At 36.5% G+C, this 26,195-nt stretch overlaps 2 protein-coding genes and 1 pseudogene across 2 annotated transcripts; 2 read left to right on the top strand and 1 right to left on the bottom strand.

The window, feature by feature from the left end:
* Window positions 1–681: 681 nt before the first annotated feature.
* Window positions 682–1,119, bottom strand: LOC114528339 (zinc finger BED domain-containing protein 1-like). Its single transcript, XM_028549965.1, has one exon. The coding sequence runs from the start codon at window positions 1,117–1,119 to the stop codon at window positions 682–684; it is 438 nt and encodes a 145-aa protein (XP_028405766.1).
* A 3,010-nt stretch (window positions 1,120–4,129) lies between these two features.
* Window positions 4,130–5,722, top strand: LOC114528338 (E3 SUMO-protein ligase KIAA1586-like). Its single transcript, XM_028549964.1, has one exon. The coding sequence runs from the start codon at window positions 4,130–4,132 to the stop codon at window positions 5,720–5,722; it is 1,593 nt and encodes a 530-aa protein (XP_028405765.1).
* An 11,332-nt stretch (window positions 5,723–17,054) lies between these two features.
* LOC114528337 lies at window positions 17,055–17,878 on the top strand (annotated as a pseudogene).
* Window positions 17,879–26,195: the final 8,317 nt, after the last annotated feature.

The following is a 26,195-nucleotide window of genomic DNA, read 5'->3' as shown; positions in this document are numbered from 1 at the left end:
AAGGATAGAACAGATAAACTGAACTTGCAAGTCATTGCAAAACAATTCGTTCAAAAAAACAAACGTTGCATTAGATTTTTTGGAAAATTTTGATATGCGTAAACAAAATAAAAACTACTTCAGTGATTGCCAGTGAGTTTCACTGTCTTCACAGATGTATGGGGGTACATGTGATAAAGCTGCTCCCATCGGTTAATTTTTGTAATCGATTAGTCGTTGTCAACAATAGATTAATATTGACTAATCGTATTGATAATTAATTTAAATATGACATACCAATGGTGGTTTGTAATTAACGTTTTTGCTAAATTTTTGGGGGTTGCGCCAGTCAGCGTAACATTTGAAATCTGCGTTTAAAATGAATGTTAATCACAATTATAGATTGCGCACTTTCTCGCGCTCTTACACTTCACACAAGAGACATGCATGAAAAGACAGAGAGGATTATATATTAAGGATGTTTAATTGTTTATGAATTATGACAGGTTTAATTAACTAAGATGTATTCGTAATCATAGTCCTTTATTATCTATCTGTTCAACAAAACTGTCAAATTGATCAATCTACAGTAATTTTTCAAGAAAACAAAAAATTAAAGACTAAAGAACGTAACAAATACAGTGTATGTAAACAGTCTAAATTCTAATACAGTTAATTAAAAATGTGACTGTCACTCAGAGCCTACATGTTATTTTTGCTTAAAAATAAAAGTGTGTCTACAATGGCTGGCTTAAGCGCGGCACGTTTCTTTGAGACGATAAGCCCAGCCTTGCTGAAAATCTGCTCGCTTGGCACAGACGTTGGCGGAGCTGCTAACACTCTGGCGGCAAGGTTTCGTACAAGAGGGTATTGTTTCTCGTTTTCTTTCCACCACATTAACATATCTTCCGTCAAACCAATTGGTGCCTCGTTGCTGAGCTGCTGAATCTCCTTATTAATCCTTTGGTTCTTTTCCGTGTGAGATTCTACTTTGCAGGTGGATTCCCCAGAGCTCGATTTTCCTTTACCAAGCAACTCTTCCATGGCTATCTCTGACTTGGACTTTTTCTTTGGCGATGGCAAGATCTCCAGTTCCAATGAAGTGGCAGCAGCAATGTTGCTGCTTGCAGGTGATGGCATGGCTTTCAGGGTCTTTGACACAAACTCCACTAATGCACTCGGCTAGTCCAGCCGTCAGTTGTAATAGAGACAACTGATTTCAATCTTTCCAGTTCGCTCTTTAAAGCTTTTATGCCCGCAGTGTGTCGAAGCATGATCAGTTGGCGGATCGTTTCTCGTTTTGGAATTTGATAGGTTGGCCATGCATGCTAAATGAGAGCATGGAACCCAGCATTTTAACAGTACTAAATGGACGCAAATCTTTAACACAGATGTTGGCAATATGCGCAGTGATCTCTTTTGCTTTGTCTCCTGATGGGTCAATCTTCTTTTAAAAAAAGCTCATTATCGATGAACTGCCAGCGCTAGTTGATGCGGTTGGTTGGTAAACATTCGAGTGGAATCTAATAAGGTGTTCTCGAAGATTTGTTGTATTGCCATGTCGGCGAATTGTTGCATTGCAGTGTTTGCATTTTGCTGATGTTTCATTCTCTGCAACAAAATTATCCCAGACGTCACTTCGGCTTTTAGACATGACGAAAATACAGAAAACTGTGCAACAAAGCGCAAGGTGAATGCCACTCTAAGTCTCTAACCTGATTAAAATTTGCGTCCAACCTTGCAGCATTCGGATTTTAAAACCTTATTCACGTTTCAAAACGTTTGTTACACCATGCCAAGTGTCATGTTTGAGCAATGAAACTGACGTTTGGGCGGTTAAGTTAGCCAACAATAACAAATATGTTTTGCTCATGGCACACACTTGAAAGGCTTCCCGATTTTTTGCACATTTGTAAGCAAGTATTATACCTGTGGCATTACTGAATAAAGAATACAGTTTTATTTCAAAACTTGATTGAACATAACATTAGCAAATTAAAATATAACTTTATTCTTTATTACCTTACAACGATGCTTACAAACGTGCGGAAAAAAAAACAGGAAACCTTTCTCTCACGCTGCGATTGATATTTGCCTTAATGTTTGTCATTTCATCACAATCTTGTCGCAATTTTTTTAATCAGGAAAGAAATTAACTCATTCCCTCATTATGCTGTGTGGTGTTATAGATGATCCGATTATCTGAATACTGTTAAGCATAATCGATTGGGGAAAAATAATCGATTAATCGGGAGCAGCTCTAATATTATGTGATATAGTTCTATATGAGAAAGTGCCCTTTTTTGTCAGTGCCCCTCACTTTCTAAATGGTTCCGCGGCCCTTGCTCACAAGATACTACTGATAAACCTATAAAGCTTGACTCACAAGATAATACAGATAAACCTGTGAAGCCTGACTCACAAGATAATACTGACAACCTGCTAGATTTGTACGACACAGAAGAACCTGTGGTTTTTTCTGCTTCTATGGCTGAACACTTAAAGGACATTGGCAACAAAAATTTTTATTTGCCAAATCTGTTGAAATCATCTAGGAAATACTTAATTTAATGTTTTTGTGTGTCTATCGTATTTGGTTCTTGTGAAAATTTCCAAAAATGTTCCTCGGTGGTCCGCCATTTTGAAAATCGAGCCTTATGCTAATTTATGCTAGCATACATTTGTGACGTCATTTGATGGGTTCGGGAAATATGATTATATAAACTATTGTTGTATTCTCATATGGCAACTTGAAAAACTTGGTAAAATAGAGTATAGAGGGGGGACAGAATCAAATACCTATGCAAAATTAATGCATCAACATTGCGGGGACATGTTTTTAAAAATATTTGGAAGAGAACATTGAATATGAACTATGTACACACATATTTACACATGCAGTGCACGTCGATACACAACAGGACGTTACGCAGCGATGTTTTGCAGGGGGAACGCTGGGGAACGGCGTTCCCCCAAAACAAGATTTATAAAAGTATAGAACTCATTATAAAAGTATAGAACATTAATGCATGATCGATTATTGTAATTTCTCAACATATGGTAAAAAATATATATAGATCCGTGCTTGGTAGCCAAGCCTTGAAGTGATTCCGCTTATTCAAATTTGTTAGTATCTAGAACCTTCGAAGAACATGAAGTGCCTAGTCACGCAGTCACGCTAATGTTTTGCACACATTATGTGGTTTCCGGTAGGCGCGCAAGGAAATGCCTGAAACTGACGAACACGGTATAATTCTGTTAGGAAATAAACTCGCCCAGTGCGTAATACTTCTCAAATATTTTACGCTAATCTTACTGCCTCGCCTTTACTAGCTAAAGTATAAAAGGGCTTGTAAATTTAGTAATAATATAGTCTCACTAAACACTCTCAAGGGTGACATCTCTGTAGAACGGTATCAAGTATCAACGGATTTCTAAGGAATAAAATAATATCAAAAGATATTATCGTCCTTGTGCTAAAAACACTTAAGAAATAGAATATTAGGTTTTATAAGTTGGTAAGGAAATGTCCAAACAACCTACAATCACTGGATTTTTTAAAAAGTCAGCTGAAGTTTTAGTTGCAGAAAACGAGAAAGTACCAGAACAAGAACCCTAACCGGAAAATGCAGGTGAACATAGCGAACATGTCGAAACCAACAAAATTGACGAAGCTGCAGGTCCATCGACAGCGGCTGATGTGATTGACAAGCCAACGATCTGGACGGATAAAATGTGGCACGAAAAACAACAACTCTACCCATGGCTACAGTGTAAGAATGGAAAACTTGGGTGCAGTTTCTGTATTTCCGCAAAAGATCTTGGTCCGCACAGAACACAAGGCCGTTACCTGAGTACAGAATGGCAAGCAACAAGCGTGACATATTACGGGAATTCGCAAGAAGCTAGGTTAACTTCACTCCGTAAAAAAATTTACAAACATTTAAACAGCGATGCACATAAACGAGCAGAAGAGATGGTGAATCAGCAGAAGAAGAACATCATGCCTGCGCATATAGACGTCATGAATACTGAATGGTTAGATACAACAAAAAGAGTTTTTCGCACGAGCTATTATATAGCAAAGAATGATCGACCGTTAAACGATATCGAAGGGTTATTTGACTTGCAAATTCATAATGGGCTCGATATGGGGACTGGGCTGCATTCAAGATCTTCTGCAACTGTTATAATTGACCATATTGCATATGAGATGCGTTCCACAATTTGCAAGACCATCAAAGAAAACAAAGGGAAAGTGTCTATTCTGATCGACGAGTCTACTACTGTGTCTGGTATTTCAACACTGATAATTTACTTAAAAGCTCAACTCGAAAGGTCAGAAGAAGCACAATTCTTGTTTCTGGACTTGGTGGAGTTGACAAATGGTCAAAGTGCAAAAGAGGTTCATACAGCACTACTTGCTTGTTTAAAACGGCATGGGTTTGACATGGATTACTTGCAAGAACATTTTGTTGCATTTACAACAGACGGAGCTAGTGTCTTGACTGGAAAGAAGTCGGGAGTCATGGAGCTACTTATGAATGATTTTCCAAATCTCATCACCTGGCACTGTTTGAATCATCGCCTAGAACTTGCGGTTGACGATGCGATTTCAGAATTGACGGGAATAAACCATTTTAAGATTTTTGTTGAAAGACTGTATTCAATTTACAGCCAATCGCCCAAAAATGTGCGTGAACTACGAGAAGTTGCTAAAAGTCTAGATGTCCAGCTTCTAAAGATCGGTAAGGTACTGAGTACGAGATGGGTTGCGAGTAGTCACAGGACGGTTTTGGCAGTTTGGAACAACTACGAAGCACTCTGCAAACACTTCAAAGACAAAGCAGCTGAAAAAGGAAAGAATTCAACAATGTACGAGGGGTTAAACAAGCGAATCCAGTCGGAGGAATTCTTGTTGGACTTGGCACTCATGTGTGATGTTCTTTTTGAGCTTTCTGAGCTCTCCGAGGCCATGCAACACCGTTCAATGAACATTGTCAAAGCCGACAGATGTATCAAGCGGTCCATGAGAAGCATCGAAACATTGAAGCGCAAGACTGGAACAAAGTTGATGATAGCCAAGGATGCGGTCAAGGAAGGAAAATTTGGCACTGTACCGCTAGTTTCCAATGGTAGACATGTCAATATTGATGCTAATGCACTAATAGACAAATTGCTAGATGCAATGAAAGATCGTCTCTTTGCCACATGTGCCTCTGGAACTGTTCGCGAAAGTGCTGCCTATCAGAAGCTTCTTGATCAGATTTGCGTTCTCTACCCGACTTATTGGCCACAGGATCTTGATCTAAATTATGGTGAGGAAGAGGTACGATCATTGTGCGATCGGTTTTCCCTTTCAAGAAGTTCAACAGTGCCTGCGTTCCAAGACTATGTTGATAGTCAAGGGAGACGAGTACCTGACGATCTCCAACCTCTATTGAGATGTTGCTCCTGTATCCCGGTCTCATCGGCAGAATGCGAACGTGGGTTTAGTCAAATGAACTTGGTTTGTACGTCAGTAAGAAATCGCCTACTTGTTGAACGAATATCGAATTTAATGTTTATTAAACTTGTTGGTCCTCCGATTAATGCTTGGAATCCAGAAAAATATACTAAGTCCTGGCTGCGAAAACATCATTCGGCCAATGATGAAAGAGTAAGAAAGAGAAAGTTAGAGGAAGATGCTGAAAGTCAGCAGGAGCAGACAGTCGCAAAACAACGACTTTGGCAATTACTTTAGACATTTTAGACATAAATATCACTGATATAGAACATAGTCTTAACAAGATAATTAGTTTGAATTTACTCTTTGTATAACATGATATTGTATAATTTGTATTATATGTATTTTGGCAATGCCTAAATTGGCTATTAACTTATTACAGGCAGTTGACCACGCCCGTATATAGGCCACGCCCATATATAGGCAACGCCCATTGAAATTTGAAATACGCGTTCGGCGTTCCCCCACTTCCAAAATTTGCAAAACATCGCTGACGTTACGGTGACAACACAACACAACTAATAACCAATCTCCCAAAGTTTAGAATTCTACTTATATTTAGATTTATACTAAGGCTAAGGCGCGCATATTTTCCCCTGCTTACAATTTTACTATATTTTAGCATAAACAAGACGCCTTTTCTGGCGTTAACTCCGGCGTGTCGCGCACATGCTAGTCTTCAATATAAAGGCTCTGAACATAAACAATACTATGGAATGCCATAGCTGTCTTACGTGGTATATATTCATCATATGCGGTGCTTTTGTCTCTATATGCTGTCCTTTTGACATTATATGCGGTGTATTTTTCTTTACATGCTGTCCTTTTGACATTATACGCGGTGCATTTCTCTTTATATGCCGTGCAATTGACATTATACGCGGTGCATTTCTCTTTATATGCCGTGCAATTGACATTATATGCGGTGCATTTTATACAGTTCATATTCTGATATTCATTTAGATGCCTTGCAAACCTAAATGTTGTTCGATCGCGAAATTCAGAAGCCATTGTACTTTAAAAAGTATAGAAGTTCAATTGTTCAAAAATGTAAATAAACGGCATGATACGTTCACTTTGTCTTACACTTTGGAATTCGTGCTTTATATATTAAATCTTCAATCCTGTGCAAATTAACTGCGACGTGTCAACGCAACCATAAATGATCATATCTTGTTAAACGGCGAAATAGCAGCGATAATATTAAAATAGGACCAGAATCTACTTGTATTAAATATATTCTTTCCCCAATTAAATCTAAACTTAATTGAACAGCATCAAACGCACGGTTTATTTGTTCCTTTTGGAGGAATTGCCGTATCATGTGAGAGAAATCAAATGAACATGTCATACGACACGACAAAATACTATTTGAGTGACCATACGACGAAGCGCGAGTTTGCGAAATGTTCGTATTCGTCGTACTCTAGTGCTTTTTCATAGCAGCAATAACATTCTACAGCCCTTGTTAATAATGCGCAATGTCCACATTTACACCAAGTAAGTTTTTCAAGGCGCCCGGCATTCGCTCTTTCGAACTCGCGATCGAAATCTTCGTCAGAGGAAGATGGATCACTACCGTTTTCGGCATCGCTATCGTTAGATATATATCACAAGATTTTCCCTGCGCCTCTGGCTCATATTGGTAGGGCAACACTTTCTCTAAGTGCATGGTTTTCGTTAATATGTTCCATGACAATCATTAAAAAACTACAACTCCCTTTTTAGAGCAAAAAATCTCGATAAACACAGTAAACATGCTAGTAAAATATATTGATGTGTTTAGGGAACCCATCAAATGACGTCACTTCCGCCAAATATAATTTTTTCAAAAATTGATCCAATATGGCGGACGAGGTCCAAATTTTGGCTGAATTGTGGTAAAAATAACTCATAAACGAAACATTTTTGGAACAAATTAACACCATATCTATAATTAGACGGTTGAACACTTTACAAATAGCGAATAAAAATTTTCGTTGCCAATGTCCTTTAAGTGAATATCTATACCCCACAGTTGGCATTGTCAAAATGTTAGCAAAAAAAGTGGATTATTCTGACAAACAGTTGTTTATTGTTTTAAGGCGAAATGCAGAACTAACTACTAAAAGAGTACTTTCAATATGGAACAGAGAAATAAAGAAAAAAAACTGCTTCAGCAAGGTATGTGGTCAGAGTTAAATTCATTGGGGAGAAAGAGATAGACACAGGTGCAATGGGAAAAGGGTTTTCCACATTGCCAAGATGGGTTCAAGTATGTTTCCTGGTGATTCACCTATAGATTCAACACTTCATGTCCAAAATGGTAACTTTAAGGCATGTGGAAACCTGCACCTCTCTGTCTTGATGCAAGTGTATATGATTCGATGGTTAACCCTAATGTATCACTCCAGGAACTAAACTCTGAAATACATCTAACAGCATGTGACAGATTTGTTAGATTCTATTCTGAAGGTAATTGCAAACACCAACACCATCGTTCACCACGGTTATACAAGAATAAATGATGAATCCCTCTATGTTATGCTTTTAAATATATGCCTTTTCCTATCAAGTACAAACATGCACTACACAAGTAGGTCCCCGAACGTATGACCCCCAAATCTCTTTTCTATGTAGGCCACTGCCTGCACCATAGAAAAGCTGACCACATTTCAACAGCAAGTTCTCAAAGCTGGATTAATTTGTAATACATAACATTATACTTCCAGGCAGGCTCCAACTGAAATCGTATAAAAAACAAAATATATAAGACACATAACATACCTTTTCCACAATGAGTGCAAAAGTTTACACCCTCCACTGTTTGGTTGCCGCAATTAGGGCAGAACATGTCAGACTACAAATATTTATTACTCCTAAAACCAACCAAAATGGCATGCTTGAAAGTGAAAATGGTGCGAATAGGATCATTTCGAGATATATTGGGGTGTTCACACCATCAATCTGTAATGTTATTCATCAAATAATTTGTCAATCGCTGACCAGTTGTTGATTTTTATTTTGCCGCGAGCAATTTTATTTTGCTGTGACCAATTGTATTTGCCGTAAGCTAATTCGTTTTGAGTGTGCAATTCTCTTTTATTCAAGATGAATTTGTTGTTGCCAAATTGAGCTTGCTTTTGTTTAATTAAACTTGCTTTTGCCGTGACACTTATGGGTCACCGTAGAAACAAGTTAGGTCATGTCAAAAAAGTTATTTTATATTATGCCACACTACACTACACTACAATACACTACACTACACTACACTACACTACACTGCACTACACTACAATATAGAATATTGTACTACACTATAGAGAATATTTTTGATTTTGAGGTAAAATTTGACCAAATTTAATAAATTTGGCAAGATTTTTATATTTCTGAGGTTTTATTTCCTTATATATAGAAAAAATGTTGCAGTGATGAAGAATATTCTTGATTCTATCCTGTCATCAGTCTACGTCACTACAGAGTCACATGAGATGTGCATGCGCTGTGCTGGCCAGTGCTTAGCATGTCGCTGGTAAGAAATCAACATAGGGAGTAAATCTCTTCAAAATCCACCCATTTTAGGATGCATCCAGGTAAATACTCTAGAATCTATACTGATGTAAGCAAGGAGGATCTGTAGGTATTTTTTTTAAATGTTCTCGATTTAGCTAATAAACATGAATATGGATAAGGAAAACCATTCAACGGTTGCATAGCAGGCTTGCAAGAGGCCATAGCTTTAATGAGCACCAAAACCCCATCAACAGAGTGAAGTATAGGCTCTGAACTACCTATACAGGTGTTGGCTAGTCTTAATGACAAGATGGGAAAATTGACTGAAAATTGGCATTTGGAACAAATATATAGCCAAACCGATGTAACTGATGAGCTTTAACAAGACAAACGCCCCACGGGCAGAAAGAGAATATCAATTGTCAGTGATGCCGACTATAGTTCGGCCTCTGAAAACTCAATGAAACAGTCAAGGGGCAAACAACTACATTGTGAAGAAACTGATGACAGCATCAGTATATATGCTAGGGACAGTGCCGAGGTAAAGACAGATTTGCATGCTCTTACAAGCAAATCTCAAAGTAAGAAGATCAAAGTAAGAAGACCAAAGAGATGAAAGGGTGAGAAAATGACACTGCACCGAAACTGCCAAATTCGATCTTCTCAATGAGCTGGCAAAAGAATTCTCTGGTGATGAGGAGTCTACAAGCCCAAAGATTACATCCACATTGGCTGATATTGCATTGAAACACTGCGTGGAAAAGTTAAACAATGATAAACTTAAGAGGAACCTTGAGAAATACAGACAGCTAACTGTGCTAGCATGTTTGGCAAAAAATGTAGTCCTGATGGGCATGTTGGCACGTTGCAGTTTGCACAGGACTGAAGATTTAATATAACTATATAAGCGCAAATTCCAAAGGCAAAGTTGACAAAATGAATCTGTCATGTGGTTTATTTACATTTTTGAACAATTGAACTTCTATACTTTTTAAAGTATATGTTCAGAAGCTTTATATTGAAGACTGGCACATGCGCAGCACGCCAAAGTTAATGCCAGAACAGGCGTCTTGTTACAGTTAAATACCTATACCCAATTTATGGACAACATTTTGCTTTACATTATTTTATGTTAAATATATGTTATTTGCAAGACTAAAGTGAGTGATTTCAGGAACAGTTGCTGGTGTTGTTTTCTCTTTTACGTACTCGAGGTCTCTACCATTTTCTGGACGTTCTGTTTACACAAGGTTATCTTAGCAAGTATTTACCCTATTAATACTCAGGTTTCATTTGAAAGCTTAAAGTATCATATTTCATCTGATGTATTTGTTTTTGCTATCATAACTATCCCCGTCCGGATTGAACATAATCCCAAACTTACATGCGACCGCATCGTTAAAAATTGCGAAGAACAGCCACATGTTTGGCTGAAAATCAACTAAAATACATCGTCTGAATGATTTTTACTGGTAAAATCGATTTCCGGGGCATCTGGTTTCCTAGGATACACATATCAAAACATACAGCCAAAAGACGCCCGAAAGAGATTTCCGCCCGACCGAATGTTTGTGCAAATTCCCACATTTAAGGAAAAATATGTACTTCTGGCATATGATATTTAGTACAAAAATAGAGCAGGATTTTATAAACAAAATGGTGGGCGAACCGTCGCTTTTGGGTGAAAAGAAACGAAGATACGACGCTACAAAGATAAGGCATTGCATCATACTTTCCAAAATGCATCTTTATGACTGAGTGAGACATTTGTTTGTTGAAATATCGCGATAACTCGCCTAAAATTTATGAAATCAACACAAAAGTAAGATTATGATATTTACTATTCAGTCGTAGAATTTTCATGTCCCAAGTATTCGTTTTGCCCAAGTTTTTAAATTTTGAATTCACCCATCCTGGGGGACGGATATTACAGGGCGGATGACATAATGAGTTAATAGTCTATATGTCTGAGTTATAATCACTTGGTAAATTATAGCTATTTATCAGCTACCAATAATCTTTATTTAAACGTTCAACAAAGCTCTTGGAAATTGATATAGTCAGTTATTGAACCATTTTATTTCTTGTTAAGGTCACACATCAGTACAAATGTGCCAATAATTGATGGGTAACCTAGATATTCTTGGGTCTGCTAGACAAACATATACCCAACATTTCATCTATCACCAAACAATGAAGCACAAAGAACATAGTTTGTTGCCAGATGTTGTTAAGGGATAATTGATAGGCCAGCTCAACTGTATCTTTTGTACTGAGACAATACACAATACTGCAAACATTTGGACAATTCCCTTCATACTTAACTAGATCCTCTTTTGCAGGTCGACCACTTTGGCTAATTACTTTAAAAACAAAATTCGTTCTGTTACAAGATGATTGGAAAATAAGGGCTTGAACCAAGCCTAGTTTCTCTACAATTCTTTGCTTCATTTGATTGATTGCAGTTCCTGTAAATGCCACAATGGGTTGGTTAAACTAGGTGAGTGTACTGAGTTGAGCATACAATGGTCTGAAGCTTTTTCCCCATGTGTCAACACAGTGTGCTTTGTCAACTACAAATCGCAATAATGTTCCGTTCTCTGACATTGCTGAAAACATGCTGTAGCAGGTGGTGACATAGCAAACTCTAGGGTCAAGTAAAAAAATTGTGAACTGATTGTTTATCGGTTAGTACATGAAATATAGTGTCCTATTCTTCAGGGGTCATAGTTGAATTAACATAACAGACATTTATTCCATAGCTTCGTAATTTTGAAATTTGGTCGTTGATTAGTAACTCTTGTGACTCTCACTCTCAGTTACTTGTGAAACTAGACTTTTTTCTGTGAAGGATAAACTATATTACCTACTCTTTCTCAGAATGATTAAATAGAGAGCCCAATGTCATATTTTGATGCATGTTGTATCAATTTTAATTTAAACCATTTAATTCAAATGATAAAAGAGCGACAAACCTTTCCATTTGGCTGAGATTATGACAATTGTTCAAAATCCAATTAGCAATATTTCCATAAATAGCGGCCTTACAAGTTCAAGTAAATACAAGATAAATAAAAAATAAGTTTAAATAGTTTAATCACTTAGTAGATATTAGCTATTCACTTTTTAATGCATAAGGGAAACAGGCAGAAAATCGCTACCCACTTTAATTTAATTTGAACCCTGACTGTAAATAATTTTAATATCTGGTTTACAAAAGAATGTACCTGGTGTTTCATATTAAAATTTTTTTTTGATATTTGACAACATTGCATGTTGGTGTGAAGCTTGTATGCTACTAGCATATCTTTAACCTGGGTTTAAAATAAAATGCACCCTGGTATGCATGGTTGTTTTCTAGGTGGTTTTTGTAAATATTTATTTTTTGTGGGCAATTGTTCGTGTGAAGGTGACAAAGATCTTTTCTTGCTAGTTGATGTTGTTTGTTGTATTGGCACGACTGAGCTATATTAAAATCCTGGAGGACTTGCTCCCGGCCAAATTGTGTCGCCGAAAAGATGGCGGATTTTTAACTTTGCTGACGCCACATGGTTCCTTTTTCTCATGGTAGTTACCACTGACATACCGCGATACAAAGAGAAAAACTGTGTCCATCTCCCTCCTGGTTTTTATCGAAATATTTTCGGCTTTTGGTATATATTTTGTTTATTTCATACAAAAAAGATTAAAATGTTCCTCTTTTTCACTCTTTAACAAATGGAAAGGCGATGCAACTTTGTGCTCTACATCTGACGTTGTGAATGTCTTAATTCACTTATCGGGAGAGTGAATTTTCTCTTTTTGCTATTATGTTATACCATCCAGGTAAGCCGTTTTTTCTAACAATTTCAGTTTTTTGCCTTCTGACTTTAGTATAAACTGATTACCAAAGGTTCTGAGCCAATAAATCCATCAAAACTAAGTTATGGTACAAACAGCAAATGTACTATTTTCAACCTTTGGTACATTACAGTGCAATGTTATATACCCAAACTTTATAATTTTTCTTGACTTGTTGTCTGGGGAAGGAATTAAATTTCTGGCAGTCAATCTTTTGAGTTTGGTCTATGTTGTTTTCATGATAGCAAATATCAATGTTAATAAGAATACCTTTCCCCCAGTGAGTTGACCACAAGATCCCATCATCAATTAACATAATCTGACTGAGAAAAGTGCCAAGTGGGTGCTGATAAAAAAGTAATTTTTGCTGCAAATAGTGTAAACTTTCAATCTCTGATTATAGTGGCTGTTGAAGCCTAGTTAATATATTATCTTGTTTTCCTTGTCATATGACTCATATCCAAAGTCAATTTATCAATTACCATTGCTTGTAATTGATTTTTAGTTTCTTGCACCTTGTGAATAAATCTTGATCAGACCTCAATTTTTATTTTTCAGGGTGAACTATGAAGTTAAGATGCTATGAAATAAAGCCAGAGATGACTTGTCATGCAAATTGCTGGAACATTGAACTGAGATGAATACAGCACATTATACACATTGTTATGAATGCGCATCATTGTTATTCTTGATTACCATGTTAACTGATTTTGTTGTTGGCTTGTGTTTTTATAACAATTGTTATATTTATGAAAAAAAATATATAAACATGCATTGACTGCATCAGCAGTTTGCCTTCAATCAGCACCCACTTTTATAATTTTCTGTTTATGGTATCAACTTCCAAGGGGCTACGTTTATTAGGCTAATCAGGAATAATGAGTCTATGGAGGAATGAATACTATTCATTACTATGGCCAGGGGTGCTATTAGACAATATTGAAATGTTTAATAGTCCATTGAGGTACAAGCTGCACTTAGCATTAGTCAGCTGCCCAGCATCTTGCCTCAGCTTTCGTCTTGGATTATGCATAGTCAGCATAGATATAAAGTCCAGGAGACATTCAAGAAAACATAATTAATAATTGCATACTTTTAGTAATGTTTCTGCAGTTCAGGGTTCAGAAAACCTAATTGATGTCCATAATTATCCAGTTGTCCTCAAAATATCCAACAATAGTGCCAAAAAGTTCAAGAATTTGTTAAATTTCATATAAAAATGTATAAATAATGAAAATATGATTAAGAAAATAAAAAATATACCTGTCAGTTTATTTTCAGTATTAAAATCTTTAATTTTGTCCACATTTTTTGGACATTTTAATATATATTTGTTCTTGCATTGGCAAAAACAGCGTATACGACTTGCATTCATCTTCAAAAGAAACACTTTTCTCTTCTGATAAACTACAGTCCGAAAAGTAATTTAGATTTACTTTATTTATACACTTATTTTTGAAATTTCTTTGATTTGTAGCGCTGGACATACATGTGTTGCATTTAAATTTTAGAGACAAAATTGCAGAATGCATTGTTCTTGTAAACAAAGGCAACAATTGTCTGATTGGTTGATTTTTACATTAGTTTCAGGCTTCTGTTCCAAGCACGGGCAAATCATGAAAGGAAGTAAAAAACACAAAACATAGTATTTTTATATTCGGATTGTAAAAAAATCATACAATGTTTTGGTTTGAAATTTATTTCTACAAAAAGAAAAGTAGTCTGTCGTTGCAGTAAATCTTTATTGGACCTGTGTGCCTGTGCTTGGCAGCTCACTGGAGATACTTTATAACGGCTTTTAATATGAAAATTTGTCAACAGACCCTCCCGAATATACAAATTATTTCCGCCAATTTATCCCAGCAAAAAGCAATTAGTTTTTTATTTATTGTCCACCAAAACATATTATTATACCATATAAAATTCAATAAAAAGCTACAGAGTTATAACTTTTTATGATTTCATCTCTTGTAAACAAACAGGGCGGTGTTCCATAAAAGCCTTTCTGACGTTGTTTTTAAAGTGTTAAAATTTCGAAAACTGCCCTTACTTTGCTCACAGACGTTGCACTGCATTTTTTATAAGGCATTAAATTTGCTTGTTTTATCTTTTTCTAACAGCGGTTTGAAAATTTGAATAGCTGACGAGAGTTTTCATCAAAGGAATACCTTTGAAATGTTTTAATAAGTTGATAACCGACATGTCATCCACAAGCATTTTTGCAGTATGCACACATTTTTCTGTTGCCTTGCAGCATTTTAAAGCTTGCAGAACATCATATTTTTATTTTCAACAATTAGCAATTGAAAATTTTTCTTTTTTATTTTTCAAACTAACTAAATACAAGTAAGGTTTGAAGGAGATTACTGAAGGAACCTTGTAGGACCCTGTGTAGGCCATCAGCGGAAACCTAACTCAGTCAAACTTTACATCTAGTGTAAATGATACAGCTATATTGCTTGCTTTAACATCCTGATGTACACATTTTAATTTTGTTATGCAATATTATTTATAAAAAAAATGAAAATAGTCCTGAATGCATTGTATTATGCAAAACATGCAAGCAATGCATAGCCATATCATTTTCACGCTTGGCATTTTTGCATGCGAAATCGCTAGTTTGCCATTCAATATGGCATGCAGTATACCCCCAAAACGTTAGCGCCACGTTCAATTGGGTCAGTGGTGTACCACCCAAGAATATTTAATTAAGTAAACATGGCAGCTGTTTCAAATGTGCGATTTTCGTTAGAATAAGTGTTAAGGCAAGACAACTACAACGAAAACGCCATTGAACAGCCATCAAACTCTTTGACAAAGGTTCAGGAGGCAATTGAGAGTTTGGCAGTTGAGCGTGGGTGTAGTAATGCAGAGGCTGTCACTGGGGCATGTGTTAACAAGACATGGAGAATCGAGGCTGAAATTGCTGTCAATTCCCATCAATGCAGGCCCTATTTTACACAGAGAATCATGTTTGGGGTTAAAGTGCCTATATCAACCTCAGGGAAATAACCTACACTTAGATAGATTAGACGATTTTAAGAACATTTGCAATATACTTGATAAGTCAAAAATTTGATCTTCATGTACTTTTCGGGCCTCAAAGTTAGCTTTTTTCATGTTTGACCGTGAGGTGCTGTGAGTGGGAATTACATCCATTGACAATTTCATTGAAACGATTAATCATTTTGGCAAAACGAATCCCCCACGCCCCCAAAACAATGTTGTATTGTTTTGCAGCGAAAATTTTTAAGTGATTTTACCTCACTTACGTCAACATTGATTTGGGGTGTGGGGCGGGGGAGGGAATGAGGTGAATAATGTTAATTTTGAGACTTTCGTAAAAAAAGGGATGTTTACATGCCATGTCCCAATATTTTTTGTCAATGATTGTCTATAAATTACCGAAGTATTTAAAACGCTTTTTGCAAATATTTAACATAGTTATTGAGATAATATTGTATTCCCGTTGAGAATGAGTTATGCATGACGTCACATATTCAATAAGTGATGTCATAAACGTTTGGTGTATGGCTCAAGTTATCTAATGGCATTGAGAAAACGACTCACTGCAGAGCAGTGGCTTTTGCATTATTCTTGTATAAAGAAAAAAACTACTCGCTGCGGCAAGTAGTAGTCAGGGCAAAAATGTCAAAGTCCAGTGTGTTTCTGATTGTTCGAAACAAATGAAAAATGATAAAAGATAAAAATTGTTGCAAACGTGGACGTCGTAGAGCACTGACAGTAGAGACCTTATGATTACGCGACGGCAACGCGTTGTCTGAACCCCCAAAAAATCAACTGTGCATGCGCATGATAAATAATGCACGTCGTGTAATTCTATGACGCCGCCGCTTCAGCTATTTTGACGTTGTTTGAAAACGTGAACGAGATGTCAAAAGAAAAAAGGTAAATATTAAAAAGTACATCAATTGTTTTGTTTTTAAAATATTTTAAAGATAATAACTGTTGTCGTGAAGAGATCATGCCGGGAAATTAAAAGAATCAAGATATTTATTTGCTTGTGTACTCAGACTTTATCATGCAAAATGTAATAATTTTTGAATTTTCATCGTCAACATCGTTCACTTTTGAGATTGATTGCTTTCACAGGTTATAAGCATTGAAATACGAGCACAAGCATGACCAAATGGTTATCCAGGTATACTTCCAAGACTTGATGTAAATAAGCAATAAATATTGATCTTCATGGTTATACAAATTTCCAAATTTAGCAATGCTAAGGGTTAATAATTCCCCAATAATTGATTCACCTCTTCTATTTAGCAACCAGCCCATGAAGTGGACAGAACCCCACGACATTTATTTCCTGAGGGAAATGATGCTTTGCCAGCCTTGGCAGCACAAGAAAGGAAGCTCAGAAAGAGGGGAAACTTAGGCCAGGCTTGCTGCAAACCTAACGAAAAGTTCAAACCTTTTATTCTGTGTTACCCAGAGGTCATTGAGAGACCGATACCTTCTTTTGGAAAGAAAGCATAAGAGGAAGGTTTGTGAAGAGGAAAAAGCATCAGGTATATCTCCTGAGGAAACAGAACTGATCAGCTTATGAATGAAATAGTTGATTTGTTTGAGGAGTTTGATCAAGTTGAAAAAGAAAAGAAAAGGAAATTGGAAGAGGATGCTGCAGATATAGAGGAAGTAAGAAGAGCTTCTCTTGAATCATTCAGAGAGACTAAGGAGAGGAAAAGTGGAGAGTCATCTTGCATCAAACAGACAAGAACAAGTGGAGCAAGTTCACTAAGTTTTATTAAAGAAAAGGTGGCAATTGAAGGAGAACAAAAGGCATCAGAATTACAGTTAAGAAGAGAAGAAATGGAATTAAGGAGTGAAGAAAAAAAAATGGAGTTAGAATTAAAGGAAAAGGAGATGGAAATGCGGAAGAGGGAACATGACGAGAGAGTTAAACAGCAAGAGGAAGCAACAAGATTGCAAGAACAAACTCTTCAACAAATGCACAGTATCAACATGAACATGCTACAACAGCAACAGCAGCAAACACAGGTACTCTTAGCATTATTGCAAAAATTTGCTGAGAAATAGTTTTTCCAGGAAATATTGGACCCAAGTTATAGAATATAGTGTTACTTGTTATTGTTATTGTTATTGTTAAAGAATGAATCTGAAACATTTCTTGTTGTACCACCAAGTCACATTTAAAGTTCATTTATGTACTTCAACCATTGTTCAACATTTTTTAAGTTTAGTGAAGTTAGTTGTAGTAAGCAGCAACAAAACTAGTAGAGTAATAGCATTTCTCACTATGTACATGTTTTTTTCATCAGACCATTATGTCATTCAAAGTATTCTTCAATTGTTGGTGGGTTTACATTGAAAAATTTTGAGGTTGAGGAACCATACAGTATTGCTCTTGCATTGTGAAGCAATGAGCATGTTATATACATTTTCCCCACTGCACTTAATTGAATTTTCAGATTCTTTTTAAAATCTAAAAACTTAAAGTAATTGATTATGTCACCAAAAATCCATTCTACTGATACTCTGACTTCACTCATTGATTTATTCCATGCCTTTTCCAGATCAGTTAAATTTGCTCCTGAAAAGGGCCTTGAATTTGTTGTCTGATAGGGTATGCTGGATCCCCATAGATACAAAGAGTGTTATTTGTGTCAAATGAATGAATTTGAAGCTGTTGAAGAATTTGTGACTGTGCTAACATTGCACTGTCATGTCTCTTCCCCTCAATGGGGCCAAATAAATTGGCAATGAGTCCATTTGGAGCTACAATTGCCTGATACTTCAAAGAATGTACTTTCTTATGTCCTTTGTACACTAGTCTTTGTAATCTTCCAGGTCTTGATATTGGCCTGACTGTGCCATCTATAAAGCCCCAGCAATTATTGAGGGCAGCTCCTTTCAGGTGTACAGCTTGTGCAAAATTTTCCAAATGATGATTGTTCAACTAGGGTTGGTCAATGTTGAGAAGCAAGTGACTCCAATTCTGGTAAATGATATCCATAATTTTATTTGCTATCATACATAGCTGCGGCTCTGGTCTGCCAAATCTTGGAATGAGATCAACATACCTGCATGGGTATGCAAAGCGTCTCAAAAAAACGCACATAGCTTCAACAGTGTTGACTTTGAGACCATTGTAGCAGGTAAACTCCGGAGGTACACGAAGTACATCAATCAAATTGTAAATGTCATTTTCATAAAATCGAAACTCAGCCTTACATTCATCATCATTCATTTCATGAATATTGAAATTCTCGTAAATATAATACGGAATGTCAGGGTTTTTTGGTTTGCAGGCATCATAAAGAAGAACATATTCTAAATCATTAATAATATTGCTAACGTAAGCTAAAGATATAGCTTCTCGCAGCTTTGGCATTACTTTTCGAACGAACTAAGTATTTATAAAGTTTTCATAACCTTGTTTTGAAAATACAAGCGTTCACGTTTTGACAAGAAATCGTAAGGTTAAATTTAGGCGGGAAACGCGAACGTCAAATGCGTGGTTGTACCAGTCCCCGAAGGTTGCCATTGCCATCGCGTAATCGTAAGGTCTCTAGTTCGTGACCGGAGAAAACTTAACAGAGCGGTACTCGCATTGCGGCTAGAAGATCCTAACTTCAGTGTAATGGATGTGGTTAAACGTAGCGGCAATTTACAGACCAAGGCACACTACCGGACTTTCCTTAGGGAAATACGCGACCTTGGCTATACGTTTCGACCCAGCAGAAGAAAGGGTATTCTGACGGAGAAAGATCTAAAATTACGACGCGATTTTGCGAAATCACGACTTAAAAAGTGCCCTCCAGAGTACTGGTCAAAACATGTGGCATTTTATTTGGACGGCGTTTCGTTTATTTTGAAAGGGAATCCGATGAGTGACGCTGTAAAGCCAAAGGGAAGAGTATGGCGAAAAAAGGGCGAAGGTCTGACCATAACCACCAAAGGAAGTAAAGGTCTGGCTGGAGGCAGAAGACTTCATCTAATCGTTGCTATATCGTATGGCAAGGGAGTGATATTCGCGGAACCGTATGAAAAAATGACTGCAGACTTTTTTGCGCATTTCGTACGTCGAAATTTTCCAACACTTTTTGAAATTGCGGATAAAGAAGAGGAGGATTGTAAGATTTTTGTTATGGATAATGACCCTTCACAGAGATCAGCCAAAGCAATGGGTACTATAGCTGACATGGGTTACACAATGCAGAAAATCCCAGCAAGATCACCAGACCTAAACCCTATAGAAAATGTATTTCACATTGTCCGGAAACGTATTGAGGCCCAAGTAAAAGAAAACAACATCGTCCATCAGACATGGGAACAATTTAAACAAATGGTTCAGTATAATATATGGTCGACGTCAAAAGACTTGATCGATAAAACAATTTGTTCTATGAATAGATGGTCACACAAAATTGTCAAAACAAATGGTAAAAACACAAAATACTAAATATTCATTGTTTGAAGCATACTAGATGTAAGTACTTGTGTATATGACTGTATGGTGTATAATTTTATAAAACATTTCAGTACGGTTAGATGCTGAAATCACTCTGTAAGAATTTTGGAATAATACATCACTACACACAACGTATGAACATTCTAATATTCAATGCCTTGATCATTGACGCTGGTGCTCGCACTCGTCAAGTGTTTATAATTATCGTATTCCCATGCTTAACGCAATTTTGCTGGTCTCCAAACAATTTAGACAACATGAGAAAAACTCCCAGGAAGACACGACTACCTTTAAAACATGGCATAAATGACCCCACTCTCCTATACCTTATAGTGATTTCGTCACATAAAATATGTAGCGGAGTATAAAATTGGCTACTTAACCATGCCACAAAGATGAAAATTGGCTACCTTCAAATTACATGCACTTAACCGCACTTAACCACACTAACCAAATAAAATTAAAAGAAATAATAGCATTAACTTTTTTAACCATTTATTTGGTTAAGTGTGGTTAAGTGCGGTTAAAAGTGGTTAAGTGTGGTTAAGTGTCATATAGATGCTTCAACGTATCGGGCATACAGTGTTATTCGCTTATTAGTTCCACACGTTTAAAAAAGCGAAAGTTGTTTACCAATCTTCTACGTGTAAAATTAGTCTCGCGAAGCACGATGAACACGGTTCCAAATCTTTTTGTTCACTTTCTGGAATTTGTTTTGTCAAGTTCAAAACCTTCCATCTGATGCTCATCTCAGTTTCGCGATGGTCCAGGCAGCCGTTTTTAATGTAAGTGAGCGGTCTTGTGGTTGTGCAAAAGATAGGCGTGTCTCCATCGAATGTAACATCTTTGGCAAAATGGGACTTAGGAGCAGGTAGGTTTACTTGTTGGCCTTCGAGTAAGAGCAGTAAATCTTGCCAAGCAATAATTTGAGGAGACCAACGAAAGTCGTTCAAAAATACCACTTCAGCAGCTTCGGCTCCAACCCATGCGAAACTGCTGGATGCAGGGTTGGAAGGTGCGGTAAATTTTTTTCAACTGATTCAGCAGGAAAGTTTTTCGGGAATTTGCCGGTCCTGTAAGCATTAAATTACGATACTTTCCTCTCCCTTTCAAAAGTAACTCTTTAACACACGAGCTAAATTGAACTGGCGGTATATCATTGTTATGGAGTGTCTCCAAAGCAAATGCTTTCCACTCCCTGTGCGTTTTACAGGTGCAACCACTTTCCAGAACCTCATTTAGGATCTCCATACGGGATTTCTCTCTTCGTTTCATGGTCGCTTCTGCATTTTCCATCTCCCATGCGTTGGTAATGATCTCATTGACAGATTTTGTTGTCCGATTCATTAAAAATTCCGCCAAGTCTGTTTTCCCCTCTCGCTTCTGGGCATTCGCAAAAGCCATTAACGCGATTCGGTCGGGTAGCTTCTTTGCAATAATAATTTGCGATACATCGTATGCTGACAGACATCGACGTTTCCTTGCCCGGGATTGATTTGCATTCTCGGTATGTGATGTGCTAGAAACACCGTCAACACTGCCACAGGAAACAGCGGTTGAGTCAGCTTTTTCTCAATATTCCCTTTTCCTCTTAATAGCATCATGCGCCTTTGATGTTGATGGTTCACCAGCATTTGAGAGATCCGGGTGAGATTCGCTTTGCTCATAACCTTCGTCGTCTTTTGTAACATAGCACCATGCACTGTAATAATTTTTGTGTACATTTGAGAAGTGCATGGATATCCCGTGTTTATCTTGTAGGAATTTCTTAGCTGGTAACCAACATTGGTTCTTGTTTAGCTTGATAGCTATGTGGTAGTGGACACCAGAGCGCCTATGCTTCTCTTGTGAACAACACCATTGAACGACCGGTGTAGTCGGGCCTCGAGAAAACGATGAAACAACAGCCTCGGCGAACGATTTTCTTGTAGGGAACTTGCTGGTATCAGCCTGGCTGTATGTAACTAAATATACTTGTCTAACTTGCCTATTGCTTAGCTCGTCCTTATAAAAGTCGCTGTCTGAAGAAGAACTTTCTTTCATACTGCTGTAGAGATTGCATGTTGATTTCATCTAAACCGTTGAATACTTTGTTCGAAAGCAGATGCTAAGTAAAACCTATGCAAATGACCCGTCGAATACCGGTCATACTTCAAGTAAAATGTTGTTAAAACGTTGAATGTGGAAGGTATTGTGACATAAATAGGTAAATTAAATTCCAGACAATCATTGACAATCTCATTGAAACGATTAATCATTTTGGCAAAACGAATCCCCCAACGCCCCCAGAACAATGTTGTATTGTTTTGCAGTGAAAATTTTTTTTAAGTGATTTTACCTCACTTACGTCAACATTAATTTGGGGTGTGGGGCGGGGGAGGGAATGAGGTGAATAATGCTAATTTCGAGACTTTCGTAAAAAAAAGGGATGTTTACATGCCATGTCCCAATATTTTTTGTCAATGATTGTAGTTGCCCTTTTTCACCAGAAGTGACGTACATTGGAGAACACGCTAATTTTGTAAACAAGAAACACGCTTTAAAATAAAGTACTTAATCTTGTAGTATACAAACTTTTTGGTTCGTTTTTCGCTAAAATGACGTCGTCAAGTATTTCCGACAACTTAGACAGCAAACTTGATTTGGATATTTAATTCATCCCAGATTATGTATTGCCAATATTGGAAGTTGAAGACGATGCGATACTGTTGCTTCAAGAGACAGTACGCCTACACATGATGGTTTATATCAACCTTACCAAGACAAACCGATTGCTGACCGTGTCGAGTATAATGAAGACTAAAAGAGGGATGTGTACATAAAAAAAGAAGGCAGCTTCTTTTATTCGCAAAACGGCCGGACTATCCCAGTGTCAGATTGGTAAGTGAAATATATAAAGGCACTATATAATTACATACAAAGCACTACATATACTGACATTTCACCTTACTGTTTCACAATCAATATAAATATATGTTTTTGTAGGTGCAAATGTAAAAATTGCAAGATCGATCTTTTGGTAAATAAAAAAAAAACAGGAGCGTTGAAGTGTTGAGTGGAGAACTTGTCTTACAAGATGTTGAAGAAGTCCCACATTGCATAACAATGCGCCCAGGTCGTTGAGTCTGTCTCATAACATAGATGGAAGGAAGTATAAATGTCAGTGCAAAGTGATTAAAACAGGCAAGTATTCAACAATAACTAGCGGCTAATATGCATGTTCTTTAGCCATTTCAACTCAAACATGATTATTTAGGATAAGTTCTCAATACTTTACATTGATCTATATTGTATATGCTTATGATTTCAAAAGACAAAGGTTTGAAGGTTTTAAAGATCTTTCCTCCAAAACTTTGTCTGGAATGGAATCATAAGCATATGCTGACAAAGGTATTCTTCTCTTTTCCAAGTAGCTATAAACCAATAGACCTTTTCAGCTTGTATTATGCAAATTAACCTATTTCAAGTCACAATTGCATACAAGCTGAAAAGGCCTATTGGTTTATATATTGCAAATATATTATAAATATATTGCAAATGTTCTTAAAATCATCTAATCTATCTAAGTAGGTTATTTCCCTGAGGTTGATATAGGCACTTTAAATGAGATTTGGCGACGGGTTGGTGGTAGAAGGTGTATTCAGAACCCTTATTATGGGAAAACTTCTAGGGATATCCCCTACAAGGTTTTCACGGCGTTGTGTTGAATTGTTCAGGGCCAGAACAAGAAGGCACATGTCATATGTTCTACATCTATGTATCTTGTGAACGAGTTGTTTGTTTTGCTATCTGGCTTGTCGATAGATGAAGTTGCCAATTACTTTAAGTGATGTTTTTCTGGCAATCAAAAGGGTCAGACAGCAGCAGTTATTATAATCGAGGTGAAAGACTTTGTTTTTATTTACAAGAAAAGGCCTGGAAAACTAGTCATCTGTTTTAATTATGGTGAATGGAATGTAAATGGAGTTCCTCAGCATGCATGCCAACATTTCTTTAATCTTTGAAAAACGATTTAACATAGGCACGTTCTTACAATTGTGAAAATTCAGAGCATTGTTTCAATCATTTTAGGCAAATTTGGTAATGTAATTGCAAACATGATTGATCATTTTAGGCAATTATATTACGAAAATTATGAAAATCTGATATGTTCTCAGTGCACTTCGATGAAATATGCTTAGTTTAGTTAATTTAATCTGATGTTGGCTTTTTTAATGCACTTCATTCCCAAGTTTTCACAACTGTTAAGAACCATCTCAAAGCTCTATATTCCTTTTTAACTATACCAAAATAATAATCCTTATATAGCTGGATATTGCCTCCAAAATCATAGATTTACACACTAATATTTTGAAGGCAAACCAGCAGACAAATATAGTTAATGTGAACTTCCCTTCTAATGACTAGTTTTTCAATTGCTTTTCCAGTCAGAAAATCAAACTGCTGCCAGATAGTAAATCAAACAACTCAAATATTTTAAATAAAAGATCAATTTAAATAAAAAAATCAAATTTCTTCTGCCACTATTTTAAGATAAAGAAACAATAAATTTTTTTAAACATCTTTAACGTATTTATGTTATAATACATTTAAAATGTATTTATAGTCCTCTTTTGCATGACATTGTCTATCATTAAGCTGCAATGGTCCTCTAAGATTCCACATTGAAAAAAAAATCAGATAAGATAGGTTAACTCATTCAGCTGTGGAAACATGAGGTAGATTTGAATTAAGTTCATTTGTCATACTTAATCATACTGATTTATGCACTTAAATTTTAAAGACCCACACAGATGAGCACAAAAAAATTAATTGTCTGTGTGGGGCTAAAGGCCGACACACACCGGATGAGATCCAGCCAACGCGACGTGATTTTTACAAGTTCAGTTTTTATCACTATAAGCCGCTAATTTTGACAATGCTATAATATTCTTGGTAATACCAATTGACGGTACATTTTGACTGCTCTGGTGCCCATATCTTGCAAAAGGTTCTTTAATAATTTAATTAATAAAAAATTTGCATTGCGTTATAGCGAATCACATCCAGGGTATGTAAGCCTTTAAACAGATTATGTGGGACGAAGGTTGCCAAGCCAGGCAGGCATGCATGTGAACACAGATTTAATTGAAAATCATCTGGAAATTATCACAGACCGTCTTTCTTAAACAATAACGTTTGCTTATTGTGCAAACATTATGCTTATTATTTTATCCTGAACGAACTTATTTAAAAGTAGAAAATGAATAATTTATGCTAGCTTGCATGATTGGTCAACAAACCTTCACATTTAGAAACGTTCCATATGGCAATGACATGTTCTAAATTAGAAAGCAGCCAAAATTTTGCATGTTTTAAGTTTCTTTGAACATAAACTTTCATTTAAAAAAGATAGTGTAATGAAATGGTAATAAATATTCAGACAGGACCAGATTTTTTAAGATACATAGTGATTAAAAATGTAAACGATGCCTTTCTTTACATTACAGACTCCATGTAACCCAGCTTTAAACAACAAGATATAATATCCACATGAAATTAATCAGTTAGTTACAGACAACATGAAAAACGCAACACCACAGTGTAACAAACGAGCAGCATAACACAGCATCAACATTCAACACTATGTCAACACTGAACGAGGCATGACGAAACAAACGACAGAATAAAACAAAATAACAAATCAGAACGCTGTTCAAGTATCCTTAGGGAATATAATACCCCTGTCACTCTTCAACTATAGTTGCACGGTATTATAGCCCCGTTTACACTACGCACAATATTTGGTAGGGCACAGATAAATCTGGCACCAGTACCATTTTTATCTAATTAGGTAGTCCAAGTACTTTTAAAAATGGCACGGCTGGAACTTTTATCCATTCCCTACCAAATATCACACATAGTGTAAAGAGAGATTTAAGA

Source organism: Dendronephthya gigantea, unplaced genomic scaffold (genome assembly GCF_004324835.1).
Source record: "Dendronephthya gigantea isolate DGI-Jeju-01 unplaced genomic scaffold, DenGig_1.0 000049F, whole genome shotgun sequence".
In the NCBI taxonomy this organism is placed as follows: domain Eukaryota; kingdom Metazoa; phylum Cnidaria; class Anthozoa; order Malacalcyonacea; family Nephtheidae; genus Dendronephthya; species Dendronephthya gigantea.
This window is presented reverse-complemented; position numbering and strand designations above follow the sequence as displayed.